Source organism: Nanorana parkeri, unplaced genomic scaffold, assembly GCF_000935625.1.
Source record: "Nanorana parkeri isolate BGI_ZX_2015 unplaced genomic scaffold, ASM93562v1 scaffold526, whole genome shotgun sequence".
Classification (NCBI taxonomy): domain Eukaryota; kingdom Metazoa; phylum Chordata; class Amphibia; order Anura; family Dicroglossidae; genus Nanorana; species Nanorana parkeri.
In genome coordinates, this window is record NW_017306794.1 from 103,423 (window position 1) to 123,388 (window position 19,966).

The 19,966-nt window shown below is 40.1% G+C and overlaps 1 protein-coding gene across 1 annotated transcript in view; it reads left to right on the forward strand.

Moving 5' to 3' along the window:
- Positions 1-19,966, forward strand: part of LOC108791089 (vascular endothelial growth factor receptor kdr-like) — a 115,506-nt gene that overhangs the window by 11,178 nt on the left and 84,362 nt on the right. Inside the window, exons 5-9 of the mRNA XM_018561472.1 lie at positions 5,574-5,733; positions 14,128-14,264; positions 15,207-15,366; positions 18,345-18,462; positions 19,710-19,885. Coding sequence (XP_018416974.1) covers positions 5,574-5,733; positions 14,128-14,264; positions 15,207-15,366; positions 18,345-18,462; positions 19,710-19,885 — 751 coding nt within the window. The remainder of the gene's footprint in view (positions 1-5,573; positions 5,734-14,127; positions 14,265-15,206; positions 15,367-18,344; positions 18,463-19,709; positions 19,886-19,966) is intronic.

Sequence of the window (19,966 nt, forward strand, 5' to 3'; positions counted from 1 at the left end):
GATGCAGTTTAGTTCTGTACATACTGCACAATGATGTATGAGATAAACTACAAATACTGTCATGAAGACTTGTGATGATTGACAGCTCCTGTGGGATGAACTCTATGTTTGCTTTGGAAGCATGATAAACACCTGCCCTTATTCAACAGTACGCACAAGTGTATGTTGAATCAGATGGATAGGAGGGGGGAAATATGGAACCAATTACTGTAAGTAAAGTATGGAATGGGAGTGGAACTGCAATATGTCACTCCAAAATCTTTCATTTTTTTGTAAAACAAAAATTAAAAACGTATCTCGGTTATTGAAGTTCAGACAAAACAAGACCAGGTTTTGGCCATTATAGAGCATTTCAGCAGCACATATTGTATTTTATGCCGTTAATATAAACTGCAATCAAGGCTCCAGGGTAATTCTGTTATTTTTTCCCATGGCTGATCCACAGTTCCTGGTATGTATTTCCATACAATGGCTGGGTAAACATGATGAACATTTGACTTCACATAAAATCAGATGTAATGGATTTAAAAAAAAAAAGAGTAAATTAAGCCCATTGTTTTAGAATGGCAATATGGGTCCTGCCTGAGGCAGTAAGCTATGGAAGTCAAAGTAATATCATTTTTTCATCTGTAGCAATACTTGTCCCCTTATCAGTGTGCCTTTCCATTTACAATATTAGTCTGCGGCCACCTTGCCTTATACAACCCCAATTCCCATTTTACAGCGGTGTCACCACTGCAGGACACAGGAACTGTTACCCAAACCAAGATCACATGTTCGTGGTGTGTTTATAAGGTTAGTAAATCAACCCCAGAAGTAAAGATAGGCAGAGGTTCACCAATCTGTGAAAAGCTGTGTCTAAAAATTGTCGAATAATTTCATAATAATTTCCCTTAATGTAAAATTGCAAAGACTTTAAATATATCATCAAAAGATTCACCGAATCTGGAGAAATCTCTGTGCACAAGGGACAAGGCCAAAATGCAATATTGGATGCCTGTGAACTTTGTGCCCTCAGACGGCACTGCATTAAAAACAGGCATGATTCTGTAATGGACATCACTGCATGGGCTCAGGAATACTTCCAAATATCACTGTCTTCTCTGGGCCAAAGCTCATTTAAATGGTCTGTTGCAAAGTGGAAAACTGTTCTGTGGTCAGACGAATTTAAATTTGACATTCTTTTTGGCAACCATGGGCGCAGCATCCCCCAGACTAAAGAGTAGAGGGACCTTCTGGCTTGTTATCAGCATTCAGTTCAAAAGCCTGTATCTCTGATGGTATAGGGGTGCATTAGTGCGTATGGAATGGGCAGCTTGCACATCTAGAAAGGCACCATCAATGCTGTAAGATATATCCAGGTTTTAGAGCAGCATATGCTCCCATTCACACAATGTCTTTTTCAGGGAAAGCCTTGCATATTTCAACACGGCTTCGTAGTAGAAGAGTCAGGGTGCTTAACTGGCCTGCTGCAGTCCAGACCTTCCTCCAATTGAAAATATTTGGTGCATCTTGAAATGAAAGATAGGACAAAGGCGACCCAGGACAGAGCAGTTAGAATCCTATATCAGGCAAGAACGGGGGGACAACATTCCTTTCTCAAAACTCCAGCAACAAAAGAAGAGGGGATGCTACACTGTGGTAAACATGGCCCTGTGCCAACTTTTTTGAGACGTGTTGCTGCCATCAATTTCAAAATGACCCTATTTTTTTCTTAAAATGGTAAATTTTCTCAGTTTAAACCTTTGATATGTTTTCTATTTTGTGAATAAAATATGGATTCATGAGATTTGCAAATTATTGCATTCTGTTTTTATGTAGATTTTTCACAGTGCCCCAACTTTTTTGGAAGTGGGGTTGTATATCTGACACTAAATTTTGATCTTGATTTGGGTAGAATGTCCTGTGGGCTGCATTGGTGATACCGCAGTTAAATGGGAATGATTCTAGTACTTTTGGTACACCAAGGCTCAGTGTGAGCTGGCAGTGAACTCCTCCACCTTTCCACAATTCACTGGACCCATATAGGCTGACCAGCACTATAATCCCTCTGAAAGTCATGCCTAATAAATGTTTTGTAGAGCCAGTGTTATTCCAGCTAAGTGTATCTAATTTTATTAGCTAGAGCATGAGTGCCCATTAGGTCAATCGCGATCTACCAGTCGATTGCAAAGCGAACGCTGGTAGATCGCGATCGGCTCACTGACCTGAGCCCCCTCCCATGGTGTTAGTGCGGCTGATTGTGTCAGATACTGCAGACGGGAAGTGGCGGGACATCTCTCCCCATCTGCATAGTCGGCCACACGAGCACCGTGGAAGGACAGCGCATATAACCTGGTAAGCTGCTGCAGTGCAGATAAGGAAAGACAGCCAGTAGAGAAAAGAGAGACAGCAGAGAGAGACGGGAGAGTGTGCGAGGAGAGAGAGAGAAGAGACAGCCAAGAGAGAGAGACAGCAGAAAGAGGAGAGAGAGAGACAGGGGAGAGAGCGAGGAGAGAGAGAGCACAACAGAGAGAGGCAGTAATCCCAGTAACGATTTTAATGTGCTTGTTTTTTGAATAAAGGTGTGTTTTTCATTGGTAGATCTCTTAATAAACTACTTAATAAATCAGACACTCTAATGTACTTCTCTTACACAATGTTAAATGTAGTAGAGGGGGTGGGCTTTTCTTCTGAAGTGAGACTTTAGAGATTCCATTTTCATGAGTGTTGGCAGAAAAGATAACTCCATTCATTGTGGTAATTAAACTTTAGGTTTGAATGCCACCAGCTTGTACCTTGATTTCTTTAAAAGTGTTCCATAATGACATGAACAGCTGTGGGTAAGTGCAATTCACTGATAACAGCAAGTGCATCGCCTCCAAAGAGTACTTGTCGATCCATTTGTGGAGATAAACGATGTAGACATTATGGCTCTAAAGGATTTGTCCACTAGGGGCCAGTGTCCTACATGACACATTTTACCATGCAGAATTCTTCACTTGGTTGGTTAATTTGGTTGGCATGTGCATAATAAATTGACTTAGTTGTTTTTTGTTTGTTTTTTTTTAAATATGTACAGTATAAAGAAACCATACACATTACATCTAGCAGAAATATTCAACTTTTTCTGTAATCCATAGTAACCATTCAAGCTGGGATTTTTCGAATGCAATTTTGAATATACGTATATATTTATATTGCCATTAATCAAATTTATGTATATATTGTAAGGGGAGTAGGTTCAGCTGATGTTAATGTAGCGCTACCCCAGTAGGAGCCGCTGGTTGTACCGGGTCTTTCTGTCCCCCTGCTCCAATGTACTGCCCAAAGTCGGATCCACAGTACACCAACACACCTTTGAAGAGTTTGTAATGGATTTAATAACTGCATAATATAAAATAATGCACTTAGTGGCTTACCATTCACATACAGTATAATCAATAACAGGCTAAGGCACTCTGACACTCAGTAACCACAGCTATCTATTGCCTACACAGAAATCTGTAATGCCAGACTCTCTCAGGGGTTAATCTTGGGTTAGATAAAAATCAATAGTAATATCTCCCCTTGGAAGTATAACACCCCCTCTAAACTACTGGTCAGTAGTAATGTCCGAGGCTAGCCAACGTTGGGGCCCATACTGTGTAGCAGATATGTAAAAGTACTTTGTAACACTGGCCCAAAAGGCCTCTCACCGCTCCCAGGCTTATCTTAGAGAAGATGATGTCAGTCAGTAGCAGATGGTCGTCCCTCTGTCTTCAGACCGACACTTGGGAAGTAGGGGAGGTCATCTAAGGTCTCTTGCAGCGCATCACAGCTCGTCCAGGGTTCTGGCAACACATCACAGCTCATCTAAGGTCTCTGGCAACACATCACAGCTCGTCTATGGTCTCTGGCAACGCATCACAACTCGTCTAGGGTCTCTGGCAACGATCTCCGCTGGCTCCGGTCGACTCCTCTCACTTGGCTGGGCTGGCTGATTCACTCCAGTGTCGGGGTCGGCCTGGTATCTAGGCCGTAAAATTCCCGCCGCTGTCGTGCCACTAGGCCTTAGTTCAGGCGCTCGACCTCTGTCTCTTCGTTTCAGCAGTGAACAACAGTTTCTCAAGTACTGTGGTACAGAGGCGGTGTGTCCCGGTTGGTCAGCAGCGACCACGCAGCTCTGTCACCGGCAGTCTTAACTCACACTGTCACACATAAGTCTGCCCACTTCAGGTCCCGGTCCCAGACTGCCTGCGCTCAGCAGTTACGGTAAATTATTCCCTTGCTTCCTCTAACACAGCATCCTGGGAGATGCAGTTCTCAAGGTCCTTTCAGCAATGTATTCATTTCGGCTCTAGACTACAATCCCCAAAAGTCTCCGCCTCTCTTCACACACAGAGGCAATTAACTGTTTGTAGTCAGAAATACAGATCTCTACAGTAGCACATAGATACATTTATATAGGGGCTACATTGGTGTAAACAATACACAAGAAAAGGACACCCAGGAACAGTCCAATCATCAAATAAACACATTTCAAAGCAAGAGGGCTTTGTATAGAAAGTCCATAGCATAAAACAAATAAAACATCTGCTATTTGAGCCACTAACTAAACTCAGGTTTGTTCCTAACTTGTACAATGTTAATGTTTTGTCAGAACTCAGCTTTTTCACCAAGCAGTGGGTTCTTACAATAGGTAAAGAAAGCCCTGAACATCAATCAGCTCACATATATAAAGACCGCTGGGCAGCTGAGACTAATAATGAGGTCCGGCTACCTGGTAAGGTGTGGTCCTAGGGCTTCATCCCACCCACAGCTCTACAAAGTCTGTGGGCATTAAGACCCAGAACAGAGCTTATTAAGATTCAGAGTAAACAAAAAGTATGCTTTCTCCACGTCAGCCATTAATTCTGGAGCCCCCCCCCCATGTGTATGTGAGAAAACTTCCAGAATTCTGCAATTGAATTTTATATATATATATTGTGGTATTGTGTGGCAATTACACTGTAGAATTGGATGTGATGATCACCTGGGACTCTCAGCCAGATGGGCTAAGACGTTTCAGGAAGCAAGGGATTGTCTGGATTCTGCTTGGGATCCTTGAACTGGGAGGTTTCAAGGTGATTCTGGTGGAAAGATGAGATCCCTAGTCCTGGGTCCAGGTTTTAGCACTGGCCAGCACTCGATAATTGCACAGGTGTGCACAGCCATTAAGAAAAGGATGCTGGTTAGGGGAATTGGCTCCTGCTGGGAAAGAGGAACAAAGCGTGTCAGAAGAACGCCCCCAGAAGTCATAGAGGAGTCAGGTGGTGAGTGTGCTGGAGGCACACTAAGACAGCCAGAGAGGCTGGGAGAGAATTGGTGAGGCTAGGAGAGCCGTGAGCCTGAGGGGCCAACAGTACAAGTGTGGGACAGCACTTCAAAGAGGACCAGTGGGTCAGTGCCAATGTTTAAACTGGAAGCCAGGAGGCTATTCTTGTATATATATATACTGTGTCTCTCTCTCTCTCTCTCTCTCTATATATATATATATATAAATATACTGTATATGTATGCTGCATCTAAGGAATGGCGATATTTCTAATCTTAAAGTGTTTGTTCTTTTTCAGTATCTTAGTAAATCTAATGTCATTCAGTCTGGAATGGAATGGGATCCAAAGATTGGATTTACAATCTCATCACCTCATTACAATCTTCATGAGCTTTTGCAATGCACCACTACAGTCAAAGGGAAGCACTTCCGATCTCTGTTCTGGAAACAAAACATAGGTAAGCAGCAGAATCTCAAGTTTAGACAAAGCATAGGTATCTGAAACAGAAATAACTGATACCCCTAAATGGACCTCACCTTCCATGTCACAAAGGCACTGTATTTCTGGTATTCTCATACATTTAGATATTCCTGGTAATATCAGCTCTGATCTAAGAACTGAAGAGTGAACTGACCATGGGCTTGACAAAGGACTGTGTTGCGATGCTGATCCATTGTTGCCTAATAAGCATTTTCATTCAGTGACAAAGTATTGTCATATGTTGTCACCAGTCTCTACTTTGAATATCAAAGACTTAAAGTGTTTCTAAAACATTGGCACTCTCAAAACATTGGGCTGTGTCGGGTAAAAATCGTAAAAAAACTCTCATTGAAGAACTCTCCTTTTTGGAATGCTAGTTCCCTAACTGTCATGCGGATGCTTTGGCTTCACCTCTTTCTGGGTTGCTGACCTGGAACCAGTAAAGATCTACGGAAGCCTGACACTTTCTGACAACCATTTATAGCATGTTTGCTCTAGGAATGTAAAAAAATGTACCCTTGCAGTGAGGCTACCCCCCTCCACCCAACTGCAAGGATTAACTGTGTGTTTTGGTGTAGGGGCTCAAATAGGAAGATATATTTACCTGCTCCTTGATCCAGCCTCTTCTCCCCCGGGCTCTGGCAGTCCGAGCCATTCACCTGCATTATACGTGAGAACGTCAAGGGACATACCTCAGCCAGAGTGGAGGGGAAGAGAGGTGAGCACTCAGCACAGCAGGACCAAGGACCAGTTAAGCATATCTTCCGTATTCCAGCCCCTACAGAAAAAGTGAGGGTAGCCCCACTGCAAGGGTTAACCTTTTACATTCTTGGAGTTCTACTTTAAGTCAGACACAGCCAGGCAACTAGCATTTTCTTCAGAAGGCCAGCAATGGCAGCCCCCTTAATTCCCTCATGACAGTGTCACTTTACCTAGGAAGTCTTTTTACAACACAATAACTAGCACTACTGGAATGTCCAGTGGCAAGTGGAAATACCATTATTATTATAATTATTATTATACAGGATTTATATAGCGCCAACAGTTTGCACAGCGCTTTACAATATAAGGAAGACATTACAATCACAATACAATTCAAGACAAGATGGTAAGGAGGGCCCTGCCCGTGACGGCTTACAATCTAAAAGATTGTATTGTGGACCATTATGTCCAGTTATCTCATCATTATAATTCCCAGTCTTTGCATGCCTATTGTTTCACCTGTGATATTCTCAAAACCTGTGTTACATTAGTAATAATTGTTGTATGGCACCTTCCAGCAAAACTGCACAAAACCAACTTGAGAGTCTATTGTTGGAGCATTTCCATGTCTTATTGGATTTCCTGAGGCCGTTTCTGTTGTTGCTGTTTCTGTTGAGTGTTAGATAACTTTATTTGATAGTGATGTAACAAATAAAAACTTGAAAGAAGGCCTCTAAGATACATTTATGTTATCTACATGTTATCTACAGTGCAGAAAATAAATCTTAACTCTTTTACTGCATATCCTTTATTCACAATATTCGATACGTGATGAGAATTTGTGAAACTCCATTGCTGCTCATTTGGTCACTTATAGTTAATGCTTTGTACGATGTGTGTATTATGCTAAATGGTGTACATACAGTGACTTAAACCTAACTTGAGTTAAGACAATAAAAAAAAAATAAGGGACCTGACCTTAAGCCCAGGAGCTAGTTCTTCCCTTGGGTGAGTTGAAACTTGCCATGTAATATATACAGTATGTAACGTATAACTTACCTAGCATTGTAATTGTAGATTTGTAGCTCATACATCCAATTTTTTGTAGCATTATGCCACAAAAGCAAATACATCAACATTTGCTCAGAAAGTGAGCATGCCAATTATCATGTTTCATTGGCTGAACTCCTAGTAAAATGAATGACAAGTAAGGAAATTGAGAGTAAACTTGATACTAATAACTAAATCCCAAGGATTTAGCATTTCAATAACTTCATACAGCGTACACATAAGTCACTTTGTATGAGTGGCTCATGCTGAGCCCGGTCCTTCAGGATTCATCTGTTCTCACATACTTGTCAACCATAGCTGTGAATATCATTACCTTATTGCCAGAATTCATTCAACATTAAATCATTACAGCTAATTCTAGAGGTCTGGATCAAGGTGCAAAGGAACCCTAATCTTAGATCTTTATTATGTTTCTGTTTTGTCCTGTTTCAGAGGTACCCAATTATTGCCCCTGTTCATCCTCGCCTCACATGTACCTTCTTACCCATCCCACTATTTTGCTTTATGTTTTGGTTTAACACCCAACTTCCATATCCTTTGGCAAAACAGTGAAGCTGTGTTCAGTTCTATTATCCAGTTATGTGTAAGGAAAAATCCTGATCTTTTTTAATTCTGCTACACATGATTGGGTATCCAATGTGAGTACAGTTTCTCTAAACCAAAAGGACATTCTATACCTCTTTAGTAAATCAACCCCATATGCATCACAAAATGTGAAATATTATTCTTGTCATGACTTGAAAAAGGTTGGGAACCACTCCTGGAAGGAATCCATATAAATCAGTTCATCTAAAACATGTAGATATTAGTGACTGCAAATCTGTTGGCCAGGAATCATCACTGCACACAGGGTGATGTGCAAGCAACAGAGAATGCATACTACTTATGCTGGGAAGAGCATTAGAAGAAAATTTAAAGAGGATTTCTAAGAATGAAAAAATAAATTCTTCAAAGAGCTTTTGAGTTCCAGAACAAGCCAGACAGACTGAATTCTTGCCATGCGCGTTTGGTGCAATTCCTGTTTAAATGACAGGAAATTCCATCTCTTCTTTTTATTTGTCAGCAAATATAAAGAATCTGAAAACTTTGTAATGTATTTTTACAATCTAGATAAGCATCACAGACAACAAGCTGGTGGTATGCTGAGGGAAATATGCCAGTAATAGCTGATATTCCGCTTATAGATATTTTCTTTAAATGCTGACACTAATTGGATCATTTATTGCGATAATTGTTCAGCTTTAAATAAATAAAATTTCTGAGCTAATTGCCAGCTATGGCAAACAGCGATCAAAGGCTTAGATTTGTGCCCTGCTATGTTCAAAACCTTGAAATAGTCATGCTGTAAAATAACACTGGTGTTTACAATCAAAGAAGCTATGCCAAAGGAACAGATTGACTTATAAAGGAAAGATTTCTGGACTGTAATTTCATTATAATTTTCTACCAGAGACGAGCTTAAGTTTTTAATAACGGGGCCTATCACTATCTTGGGGTCCTTTGGGAAATATAATCTCCCCAAAATGTTATTCATAATCCATTCATCGTACATTTCAGTTCATGGTCATACTAAATATATTGTTTTTATATCCCCATAAAATCTTCAGTCTGTTAAATATATTCTCTATTTTAACATAGAGGAACCACTTTTTTTGCATTTTCTGACAAAAAGACTTTCCCCCATTAAATGAACAGTAATGCCTTTGGTGGTCCATAGTTTACGTTCTAGTACTTTAAGTAACTGGTAGTCATCTGTATAAGAAACAGATCACCGAGTGGTAACAAAAAAGATCTATGCGGTGCCCCAGCATTCACAGCCAGTGCATCAAAGGTTACAATTAAGCATCATTGGGACTATACGATATTATCTGGATAGCATTCGACATCACTATGCTGAAAAAAGGAATATGCATTGATGACAATGTACTCACAGTAGGAGACAATTAGCTTATGCCCATGTAAAAAGCTTTAGCTAGACATACTGGGAGTGATTTCCTAAAGGAGTAAAGACTGTTCACTTAGAAAAATAAATGTTCACTTTGCAAAGCGAAATAAGGTAATTTAAATGTCCATTGCCCAATCACTTGCTAGAAAAAGCCCTTGTTTGTTTAATTACCCTCACAAACGCACTGTCAGGATAATATAAAAGTACATGGACATAAAATGAAAGCAAGCTAAAGGCTTTATAAAATGGGAGATTTACCCTCCTGTGGCAGTCTGGACATAGTGTCAGTTATCAGCTTCTAGCTTATGCAGGAAACAATTCAGCCTCTGAGGGCTTTTCAGCCTGACAATGAGCTGATATCTCTTCTCTAACAGGAAGAGAATACAAGTGAATCACAGCACATACATCTATTCCTGAAAGGTAGAGCCTCATCATTGTTATATTAACTTATTCACGAAGCTGCCGAAGGATCTAGCCGTAGCTTCGGCTAAACGTTCGGCTAGCTTCGGCCCCAGGACCCCTTCGGTTCAGTAGAACCGAAGGGCTGCTGTACGGGCTATTCACAATAGCCTGTACAGCTCCCGAAGTGGGCTGAGCGGCTCAGTCCAGCCGAAGGCATATGCCTCGGCTCGACTTAGCCGAGGTGAAAGCCGGCCATTGGCCGGCCAACAGACTGCTTCTGACATCTGGGCAGAGCCAGCCATGATCTTACGGCTTACTCCGGCCACTTGCAGAGAGATCAGCTTTCCTGTTTACCATGTAACCAGGGACACTGATCTCCAGACAACCCAACTCTCCCGGGCGCTCCAGGAGTCTCCCGCTATTAGATAGCGGCTCCCGGCCGCCCAGGAGAGAAACACTTTCTCCAAGAAAGGTTTACTCTGCTTGATCGAGCAGAGTAAACCTTTCCCTGTTTTTTTTTATTCTGACATCAAGCCGTTGCCGTCACAATAATAAAAAAAAAAACAATTACCATAGGAATGCATAGCTAGATTCTTATTGGCTATTTCAATTTGCTGCTGTCAATCTGCACTCTGCTGCAGGAATCTAGCTATGCATTCCTATGGTGAAATATTATTATTATTATTTTTTTGACGGCAGCTGAACAGCCAATGGAAAACAGTTGGGCGATGCTAGCTGTCACTGCTAGCTCTGCACAATTGTTTTCTATTGTTTTTTTCTACTTTTTTTTAAACTATTTTGCTATTCTGCTCGGCCCCACAGAGGGACTGAGCAGAACAGCCGAGCCGAATGCCGCTGAGCGGCATTCGGCTATTTACTCACTGCTGTTCGGCATCTATGAGAATTGACCGAACAACAGCGAGGAGGTTCGGCTTAGCTGATCGAGATGTTGGATCGGCTGAGTCGAACTCCTTCTGCACTTCGGGTCGCCCGAACATGCTGAAATCAGCCATACAAGCCAGAAGTGAATAGCCGAACAGCGTTCGCTTCACTTAGGGTTGGTTGTTCACTCGGCTGTCTACGGCAGCTTAGTGAGTAGACCCCTTAGTTTTACTAACTGAATCATAGTTTATTTTAATAACTGTATGCAAGTAACACATATAATTATAGTATTTAGCATATGAATTCCTTACTTCATCTCACATGCTTTATTGACATGTGTTCACCTTTACATGCAGACCATACTGCCCAGCTAAATTGACAGCGGTTTGGAGAAGCTATAACACTGGTAGGGGTCACTTTTTATTTACATCAAGCACACCCCAGTGCAGCGCACCAAGCAGAGTAACGGGTTGCCTACATTTACCTGCAGGATAAACTGTCCAGGACCGTTTAGTCTGTAGGTATATGCGGGGAAAACATACATTAAAAGGGAACTCAGGTACTGAATACTACCATTACATGTATTATTAACCACATAAAGCTATCAGGACACATACTGTATATTTTGTATTAATGATCCTTTAACAGTGTGAATCTGGATTCTAACAAATGGACATTCATGATTGGTTCTTTTTAAGGTTGAACTCCAGTCAGATCTAATATTCCTCCCTAGCAAAAGGCCTTACTTTAGCTGAACCTGTAAGAATCTTTTCAAACATAGCAGCTTTTCTTGATTATATAACCTTAAAATACAGTATGTGTTCAATACGATTTACTTGCTGCAGTTTCCAGTTATTATAACCGGTCACAGCTGCTCTTTTCTCTGGATCTGGGTGACCAGCACTGTCATCACCCCAGTGTAGTTCATGTAGGTTCTGATGTGTTTATGCTGCCTACAATCGGGCATATGGTTACTTCCACCCCCTCCAGTTCTTTTCCACCCAGTCACGCCTTCAACTTTTTATTGATATCTTATATACATTTTGTTACAGCTTCAAACGTTCGTGGGACATGTAGTTCTGTGAGGCGCACCTAACAGTCATGGGATGGGACATCTGGCACTTTACAGATCTGTCTTCCTGGCGGCTGGACCAGTGGCGTAACAACCGGAGGTGCAGCAGGGGCGCAGGCCCCGGGCGAAAAGTGAAGGGGGGGCGCCGGCCAAAAATGGCACTTTCGGCTAAATGCCGAAAGTGACATTTTCCTGCCGTTTTGCCGGCGCGGCCGTGATTCCTTTCATCCCCGCTGGGACACAGAGCAGTGCCCAGCGGGGATGAAAGGAATCAGAGAGAAAATGACAGCCGGCCGAGCGCTGCGGGACGAGCGCTGTGAGCGGCCGGTGTCTTTCCTCCCACACCGCTCGGCCGCCTATCACAGTGCAGCAGAGCGGTGTGGGGCGGAGACAGCCAGCGCTGTCACAGGAGGCTGGGCTCTCCTCTTGCAGCCTCCTGTGACAGTGTGTGTCAGAGAGGAGAACGGGTACAAGCACTCAGCGATCAGTGATCGCTGAGTGTTTGTACATAATTGAGGACCTGGTATGTATACTATATCCTCAATTATGAATGAATGGGAGTGATCTATATCCCCTCCTGTTCATTCATAATTGTAGTTATAGTAAACATACCATGTTATCAATGAACAGGAACACTCATAAAGGATTCCTGTTCATTGATAACAGGGGACACAGAAAAAGAGATTGAGGACTCTGTGTCCTCAATCTCTTTTTCTATTTTTAAAGGGAAATATCAGGGGTCTGTTTAGACCCCCAATATTTCCCCGAAGCCCCTAAAAGTAAAGTAAAAAATAAAAATATTTAATAAAAAATTAATTAATAAATAAAAATTAATTTAAAAAAATGAAAAAGTTTCAAAAAAAATAAAATATTAAAATTTGAAAAATTAAAATAAAAACATGTGTGTGTGGGGGGGAGGTGCAGGGTACAGTTCCAGTGGTTGTTTATATAATGGGGGGGGGGCGAAAAAAAAATTCTGCCCCAGAACTCTGGTTACGCCACTGGGCTAGACATAGTTTCAGTCCTAGGAGAGAAACAATGACATCACAACTACTTTAATTATTTCCCATCACTAAAATACGTTATTAAAATCCTGGAGTTCAGCTATAAGAACTGTGTGCACATCTGTATTGTGCCCATTTTTACATGGTTTGGATTAACTCATCATTTTCCTTATATTGCCACATTTGTTTGTATGACAGAAGAGGAAACTTTGGGAATATTTCCTTGATTTCAGTGTAGTACGCTCTTGCATGGTAGCTTCTAGCCTCTGCTGTTCCTTATTTTTCCAGCTTTGATTCAGATCGATAAGACTGATCACTGCATTCCTACATATTCAATATCGGGAATATGTAACTACTGTGAATAGAAGCGATCTGTACTATGTGGCATGAATACAAACCACATAAACAAGTCCACAGAAGAGGTGAATAGGGAGAGCGATATTCAATCCAAAACTAAGCTTCTAAAGATCATGGAGTAAGAAGTTCTGATTTCCTGAGGTTTAACTATAATAGGCTTAGTCTGCTCACTCCAATAAATCTGCCCACTTGTAAACAACCATCCAAAATGACCTTTATTCTGCTGCCATTCATGATGAGTCTTTCTTTATTAAACGACTGTCACAGTCAGTTCTCAAAAATTACTCAGATGCTTAGTAATACAATAACTTGTTATGGAAAGGACCGTGCTGTTATAAGATACACATTTTATCCTTCTTTCAGATTCAGTATATATTTAAAAACATTACTGCAGCCTTAAAATAGGAATTAGGAATCCCCTGTCACCAGTTATTTTGCCTTCTGTATCCCATTGGGGAGATTTCCCTTCACTCCCTGATAGCCACAACAGGAAGTGAGAAGAAATTCTTCCATAGAGCATAGCAGAACTAATATTTTAAAAAAATCCTAGGAAACCCATTGTGAACAATGACATGCAGCCACTACTAGAGCCATTGCATGTACACTGGAAGTGGGTGCAAATAATCAGGAGATCAGCAGCACTGAGATGTAAAAAAAAGAAAAGAAAAAAAGGACAATTTTTTGGACAATGTTTAAGACACACTGTGCCTCTGGGTAATCAAATACAATCAGTATGTAGTAATGTCTGAAAAACAGTGTACAACAATATTTAAATAGTTTTACCCTAGTGGAAATACGTCAGTTTAAAATGAGTATATGAGAATATTGTATATGAGCAGCCAGTAAACATTTTTAACTATTCGGCATAATGAATTGTGTGTGACTTGAACTTACAATTGCCTGTTACAGAACTATTTGTATTCTATTTTATTGTAGAGTTTGCAGCAACAACAATAGTCAGTGTGACGGCAGAGAGCTCCACCCTGTTGGTAGGAAACACACTCAGCCTGCGTTGTGCCGGGGAGGTCCCCTTTAATTCCAGGGTGATTTTGGAATGGGTGCACAACGGAAAGGTAACAATATCAAGAGCCTATTAACTATGTGTAGTCATTAGATGTAGCCGGGAGTACACACATGGCCTGTTTTCCGAACTTCTAATCAAATATATTTCTATAAATATGCAAACTAAAAGCTGAGGTCTGGGATTTAAAATAATACATTTGCAGTGTGGCTCCCCCATACTGCAAGGGTTAAATTCTCGTGGGCCCTGCATTGAACATGATGATGTCAGAGTGCAAACACCAGTCACAGCTCCAAAGAGAAGAGGTTTCAGAGAAACAATCACACAGTGGAAGCCTGCAGGAGCATAGATAAGATAAATATATCTTCTTATTCTTCTAGCCCCTAGACTTAATCAGCATGTAACCCTTGAAGTGCAGGGAGATCTCAATGCAAGAGTCATTATTTTATGCTGCCTGGAGGCAATTAGGCTTCTTTGGAAGAAGGGGGGAAGAGTGATGCAGTGGTCAGCTTGATAAGCTGGAAATGTCCATCGATCCGATCAACTTTCCCCTGAGCAGGCTTGGCCAGGCAGCATCAACCAGGGTCGTGAAGGTGCCTACAATATGCAAGTATTTCCCAATACAACTGCATTTGGCAAACATTTTCTAATGCCTGTAGGCACTTTAAGAGATGTATCTTTGGATTAAAGCTTGGTGAGCTGCAGCTCATATGTATTTTACATTGGACAAAGTAGTGCAATAATTTCAGTAAGGCCTGGTTTGCACTGAGTCAGTCAGCTACGACTCAGCTAGCTGACTTACTATGACACTATCACACTATGAGATAGACAGACAGACAGACAGACAGATAGATAGATAGATAGATAGATAGATAGATAGATAGATAGATAGATAGATAGATAGATAGATAGATAGACTTTGATCAATAAAGTCAGAAAAAACATCCAATGAATATTGCTTTATATAAAAAATGTCTCTATTGTGTTCCATCAGGTATTAGATTCCAAGAAGTCCTTATATCTAACTGAGAATGGATACAGAGGAGAGAGACACCTGGGTTTAGAAAATGTAACACTGGCACAAGCTGGAATATATATCTGCAGGGATTCCAACTATCCTGATGTGGCTTTAAACATTTCAGTAACTATATATGGTAAGTACATTATCATCAACTGTGGTTTTATAGCAAGTAAATATCTCAATAAATTAAAAATACATTTACAGCTGTTTAAATCACAGGTGGGGTGCTCAAATTCTGGACAAGAGTTGGACACCCTTCTAAAATATATATTTAGACTAGAAAGTCATATTAAAATACTGCTGCATGAAGTCCTATGCAGGAAATCCTTATAACATTGAGTGCACAAATGGATTCATATCAGCAGTACTAGCAGTACTATATGTGCTGCCTTCACAGGACTCTACACAAGAGTTCTTACCTGAATTTGCTCTAGGAGCTATAGACTTGTCATTTTGCAACAATGAAGAGTTAGAACATTTATTAGACAATGTAAAGACTTTCATCTTGTAGCCACTGGGTATTTTAGATTCACAGATCTTAGATAGTTTGGATCATTTTAAAAATTGTAAGCCTTGCTTGGGAATGGAATTATACCTGAGTTAGTAAAATGGGTAAAAATATGAATAGCCCTGACCTCATACCTTTGACTACAGCAGGATTAGATAGTAGTTCAGCTTTCTGTGTAGAATTGTAGTCTCAGCAGCTTCATTTGGACACACTTAGAGTCCATCAGCTGAGACATATATTTTCAGTCGATAGCCTACTGTCTCCCTGTGATAGTACAAATATTAAATAGTGCCGGGGGTGTCAACTTAACATACACTTGCACATTTTATGTTAGGTTAGGAATACTGGTTGCCTGACTGTATTTGGGTCTGGTACTTTCTAAGACATGACAAAGAAAAAACATGCAGATTAGAAAGTATAGTCAAAACTCCTGACTTGTTCATGGTCAGGGCTTGAGAAACTGTTGAAGCCAATCGATCAGCATGACAGCCAGGAGCTCAGTAATTATGAGAATATTTCAGAAGTGCTGGGAAGAGTCTTTTGCTATCCTTTATGATAGATCCGATTTGATTTGTAGGAAGCTCATTAGCTTATGGTTATGTGGCTCAATGACACAGTCTCTAATTGGAGATACTAGAAGCAACTCAGGGACAGGAAGCATAAGATCGCCAGACCAAAACAGATGTTAGAGTCCATAAAAATGTTTGATAACTATGTTGATCAAACAGCCAACACGTTTCAAGGGGTCATATACGTTCATTCCTCGTGGCTTGGAAACAATGGAAATGAAGATTTGGACACAGAATTTAGATCTTTGTGTAACTATAGGTAGTTTTTTAAATTAGCAGATTGCTCCCAAAATGCTTTGGCTTGATTAACACAATTATTAAACTTGTTTATGGACTGTATCATTCGTGTTGGTCTGCTGCTCTTCTTTCCCTGAGGAGCTCAGTAATAGCCTCTATATCCTATCAGCATGTTTCATTTACTGTATCTTTGGGCTCCTTTTCAAAATAGTGTCACTCCTATATTTAATGACAATCATTCTTGACTACATAATAATACTGTGGTAAAGAATATGGATGTACATAATCATCTCAGATGATGAAAAGTTACAGAATGTAAAAGTAGAAAAGCAGCATAAGAAAAAAAAAATATTTTCATCACAACCTTTCATATTACAAGTAAAACATACAAAATAATATCATCTTGGGTCATTTTGGGAGATTTCTTGAATTCTTCATAGTGTGTTGATAGAAAAGAACTGGGTGGTACAATTGTCTATTTTCAAGTGGTAACAGCTGAATTCCATTAACAATATGTGGAACACTAGCAGCCTAGATTTGAAATCCATTCACCATCTTCAACACTTCCTCAGACCAAATAATCAAACCGGCTGCATTCCTCTCACTGATATCAGATGAGACTGCGTCCACCATTTTATACAGTCGGAAAATAAAACAAACACAAGCGGACTTCTCATGCAAAAAGATAAGAATCACTGTAAAAACAAAAAATGGCTTTCCCTACTGGATCTGTCACATGACATGTTTATTTTAGAGGGGTCTACTGTGACTTACTCTATAACAGCCACCCTGGGGTTTTTCTGCTCACACTTCCAACTTTGTTTTTAGAAGCTGAGATTTTCTTTCTCACCTTATTACTCCCATACATTAACATTCTTTCTCTGAAAATTATAACCTCTGTGCATTGAACTCACCTGATTCCTAGCTAAGTGAGCTATTTACTGGAGATGTGTTGTCATGCTGTAGAAAAAGTACATGATCGAACAGCGCACACATGAAATACCTGCCACAAGCATGAAAACACTTCAGATTTTTACAGGACTGTTCTGAATTGCCTCATATAAAATGTTTTTGGTTTTTTTTGTTAACAAATTTTGATCATTGGTATGCAGGTCTAGAACTATTTTTTGTCAAACAAAATACCTGTATAAAAGACACAGCTAAAGCAATGTCTTTTTTACCGCTTGGTAGGGGACGTGCAATGGTACCAGTGTGGAAAGTACCCAGAATGCAAACGTAACGCATAGTCATGAGAGATATGAGTCTCCTGCAAGAAGACCACGTCAGCCCGCATTCTGTGTAACTCAGCCAGTACTTGATGCCTTTTGGCAATGTCTTAATACATTATTAAATGTGTTTCATTTGCAAGCTGAGCGAGTACATGAATTTGATGAATATCAGCCTCTGACAGAGTTCAGTTTGGGTGAAGGAGAACTAACACAAGTAGAAAGTCAGCTGTGCTGCAGTGCTCATGTGTTAAAAAGGAACATCGTTATAGGAGGAGAGAGCAAAGTGCCAGAGAGATGAGTTTATCAGTCTTCAGCTTCTCCTTTCATTGTCCAGTCACAGACTGGAGGGAAGCACAGGACCTTTAAGTGTTATTTCAGCAGCAGAGAAAAGTCAGGTCTCCTTCCCTGCCAAAGACAGGTCTGGCACTGTTCTTTTATATCATTCTGTACAGATGAAGACATGTCAGTAATGTGTTCTTGTAACAGTTTCCGTTGTTTTTCTGTCACAAATAGTTCACGCTTACCCAATAAACTCTCTTTTATTCTTGTTATGGTTATTTTTCTCTAGACAAGCCTTTCTTGCATATTCGCCCTCCAAGGACACATGTGTATGAAGTAGAAGAAGGTCTAAAAGAATTGAAATTAATGGTTAAAGTCAAAGCTTTTCCATTGCCACAAAGCATTTGGTAAGTCACAACATCAAAGGGTGTTTAAAGTAGGTTATTCATACATCTATGTGTATTATCTCTCCATTTCTAGAATAACCTTTAAATTGAAGAGGGTCACATTTTGGGGAATTATTTCTTTAGCTAACATGTCAGGAACGGGGGAGATTTTCACAAGAATTTTACCTATGATCTTGCCAAATATAATGAAATTCATCAAAACAATGATACATATGTGAGAGTTTCAGAGTGTTTCCTGTTGACTTTCACACTGAGATGGTGTAGTCATCATCATATCTGTATGGATATTTTAGGAGGCAATTCTTAATCAAAAAATCTCTGGCATTCAAAGCTCTTGTGTGACCTTACTAAATACAAGATAGACATTTTAGTTGGTGTAGTTTTCTGTTGAAGCAAAAATACATACCGTGTTTCCCCGAAAGTAAGACCTACCCCGAAAATAAGATCTAGTGCTATCTTCGGGGACACTCCATAAAAGCCAATGTCTTCAAGGTGTATAGAAAGTACTAGTCATCTGCAATATATTACCTTTTTGTTCTTGGGTTTAGATGTACTTTAAGTAAACAAACAGAAAGGGAAAGCATGTCTTTATAAGCAAGAACTTTCTGAGCAAGTAGCAGGATGGGATGCTCATAGACAAAGTGAACAAGCATGTAAAATGATACCTGTGTCCTGATAAAAAAAATGTCTGTGAAAATGATCCTTGTTTAGTTGAAAGGAGATTTAGGGGATTCTGTGCCATATGTCATTTGTAATTGGAGTGGTGATGATGCTGTTGGAATTGTCTACACCTGAGAAAGTACTGCAAGCAACAAATGTATTTGGATTTGGCTTGTGACTTATCTTTTGAGTTTTCTTGGGTTTAGGCCAGTATTATTAGCACAACCAACACAGGGTGAAGGGAATTATTTTTAGACCCCTTGTGTAAATGCTGCCCTGGGAGGAGGCTAGACAAGAGAATGAAGAAAAGAAGGTTAGAAAAGACATGCACTCAGCACCAAATTATGTTAAGTGGAAGGATTTAATATTGTAAACTGTGGTTCTAAAAAACAAAGAAAGAAAAAGGCATCTGAGAGATGAAACAGCATGCTCCGGGAATTAGTGACAGCTGGTCAGATCTGTTTGTTTTTTTGTTTTATTATTTTTCTTTCCATCAGCTAAAGTAAATGTCTTATGAAATGAGAACTCCCTCCAAAAATCAACTTTCATTACTTTTTAAAGCAACTTTTTTTTCCTACTTTTTACAGGTTGAAAGATGGCAAACTAATAGAAATGAACAGTACCTGTTATAAGGCGAACACAGAAAAACACAGTTTACTTATAAAGAACTTAGGAGAAAATCACTCTGGGACTTACACTATACATGTAGTTAATACTCAACATAATCTGAGTGACAGCTTCAGTTTCCAAGTGAATGTCCTTGGTAAGTGCTCATCACATTCCTTTTTTACATCAGTGTTTGTCAGCCATCCGTATCTGGACCATAACTGGTGCCTTTCCATGA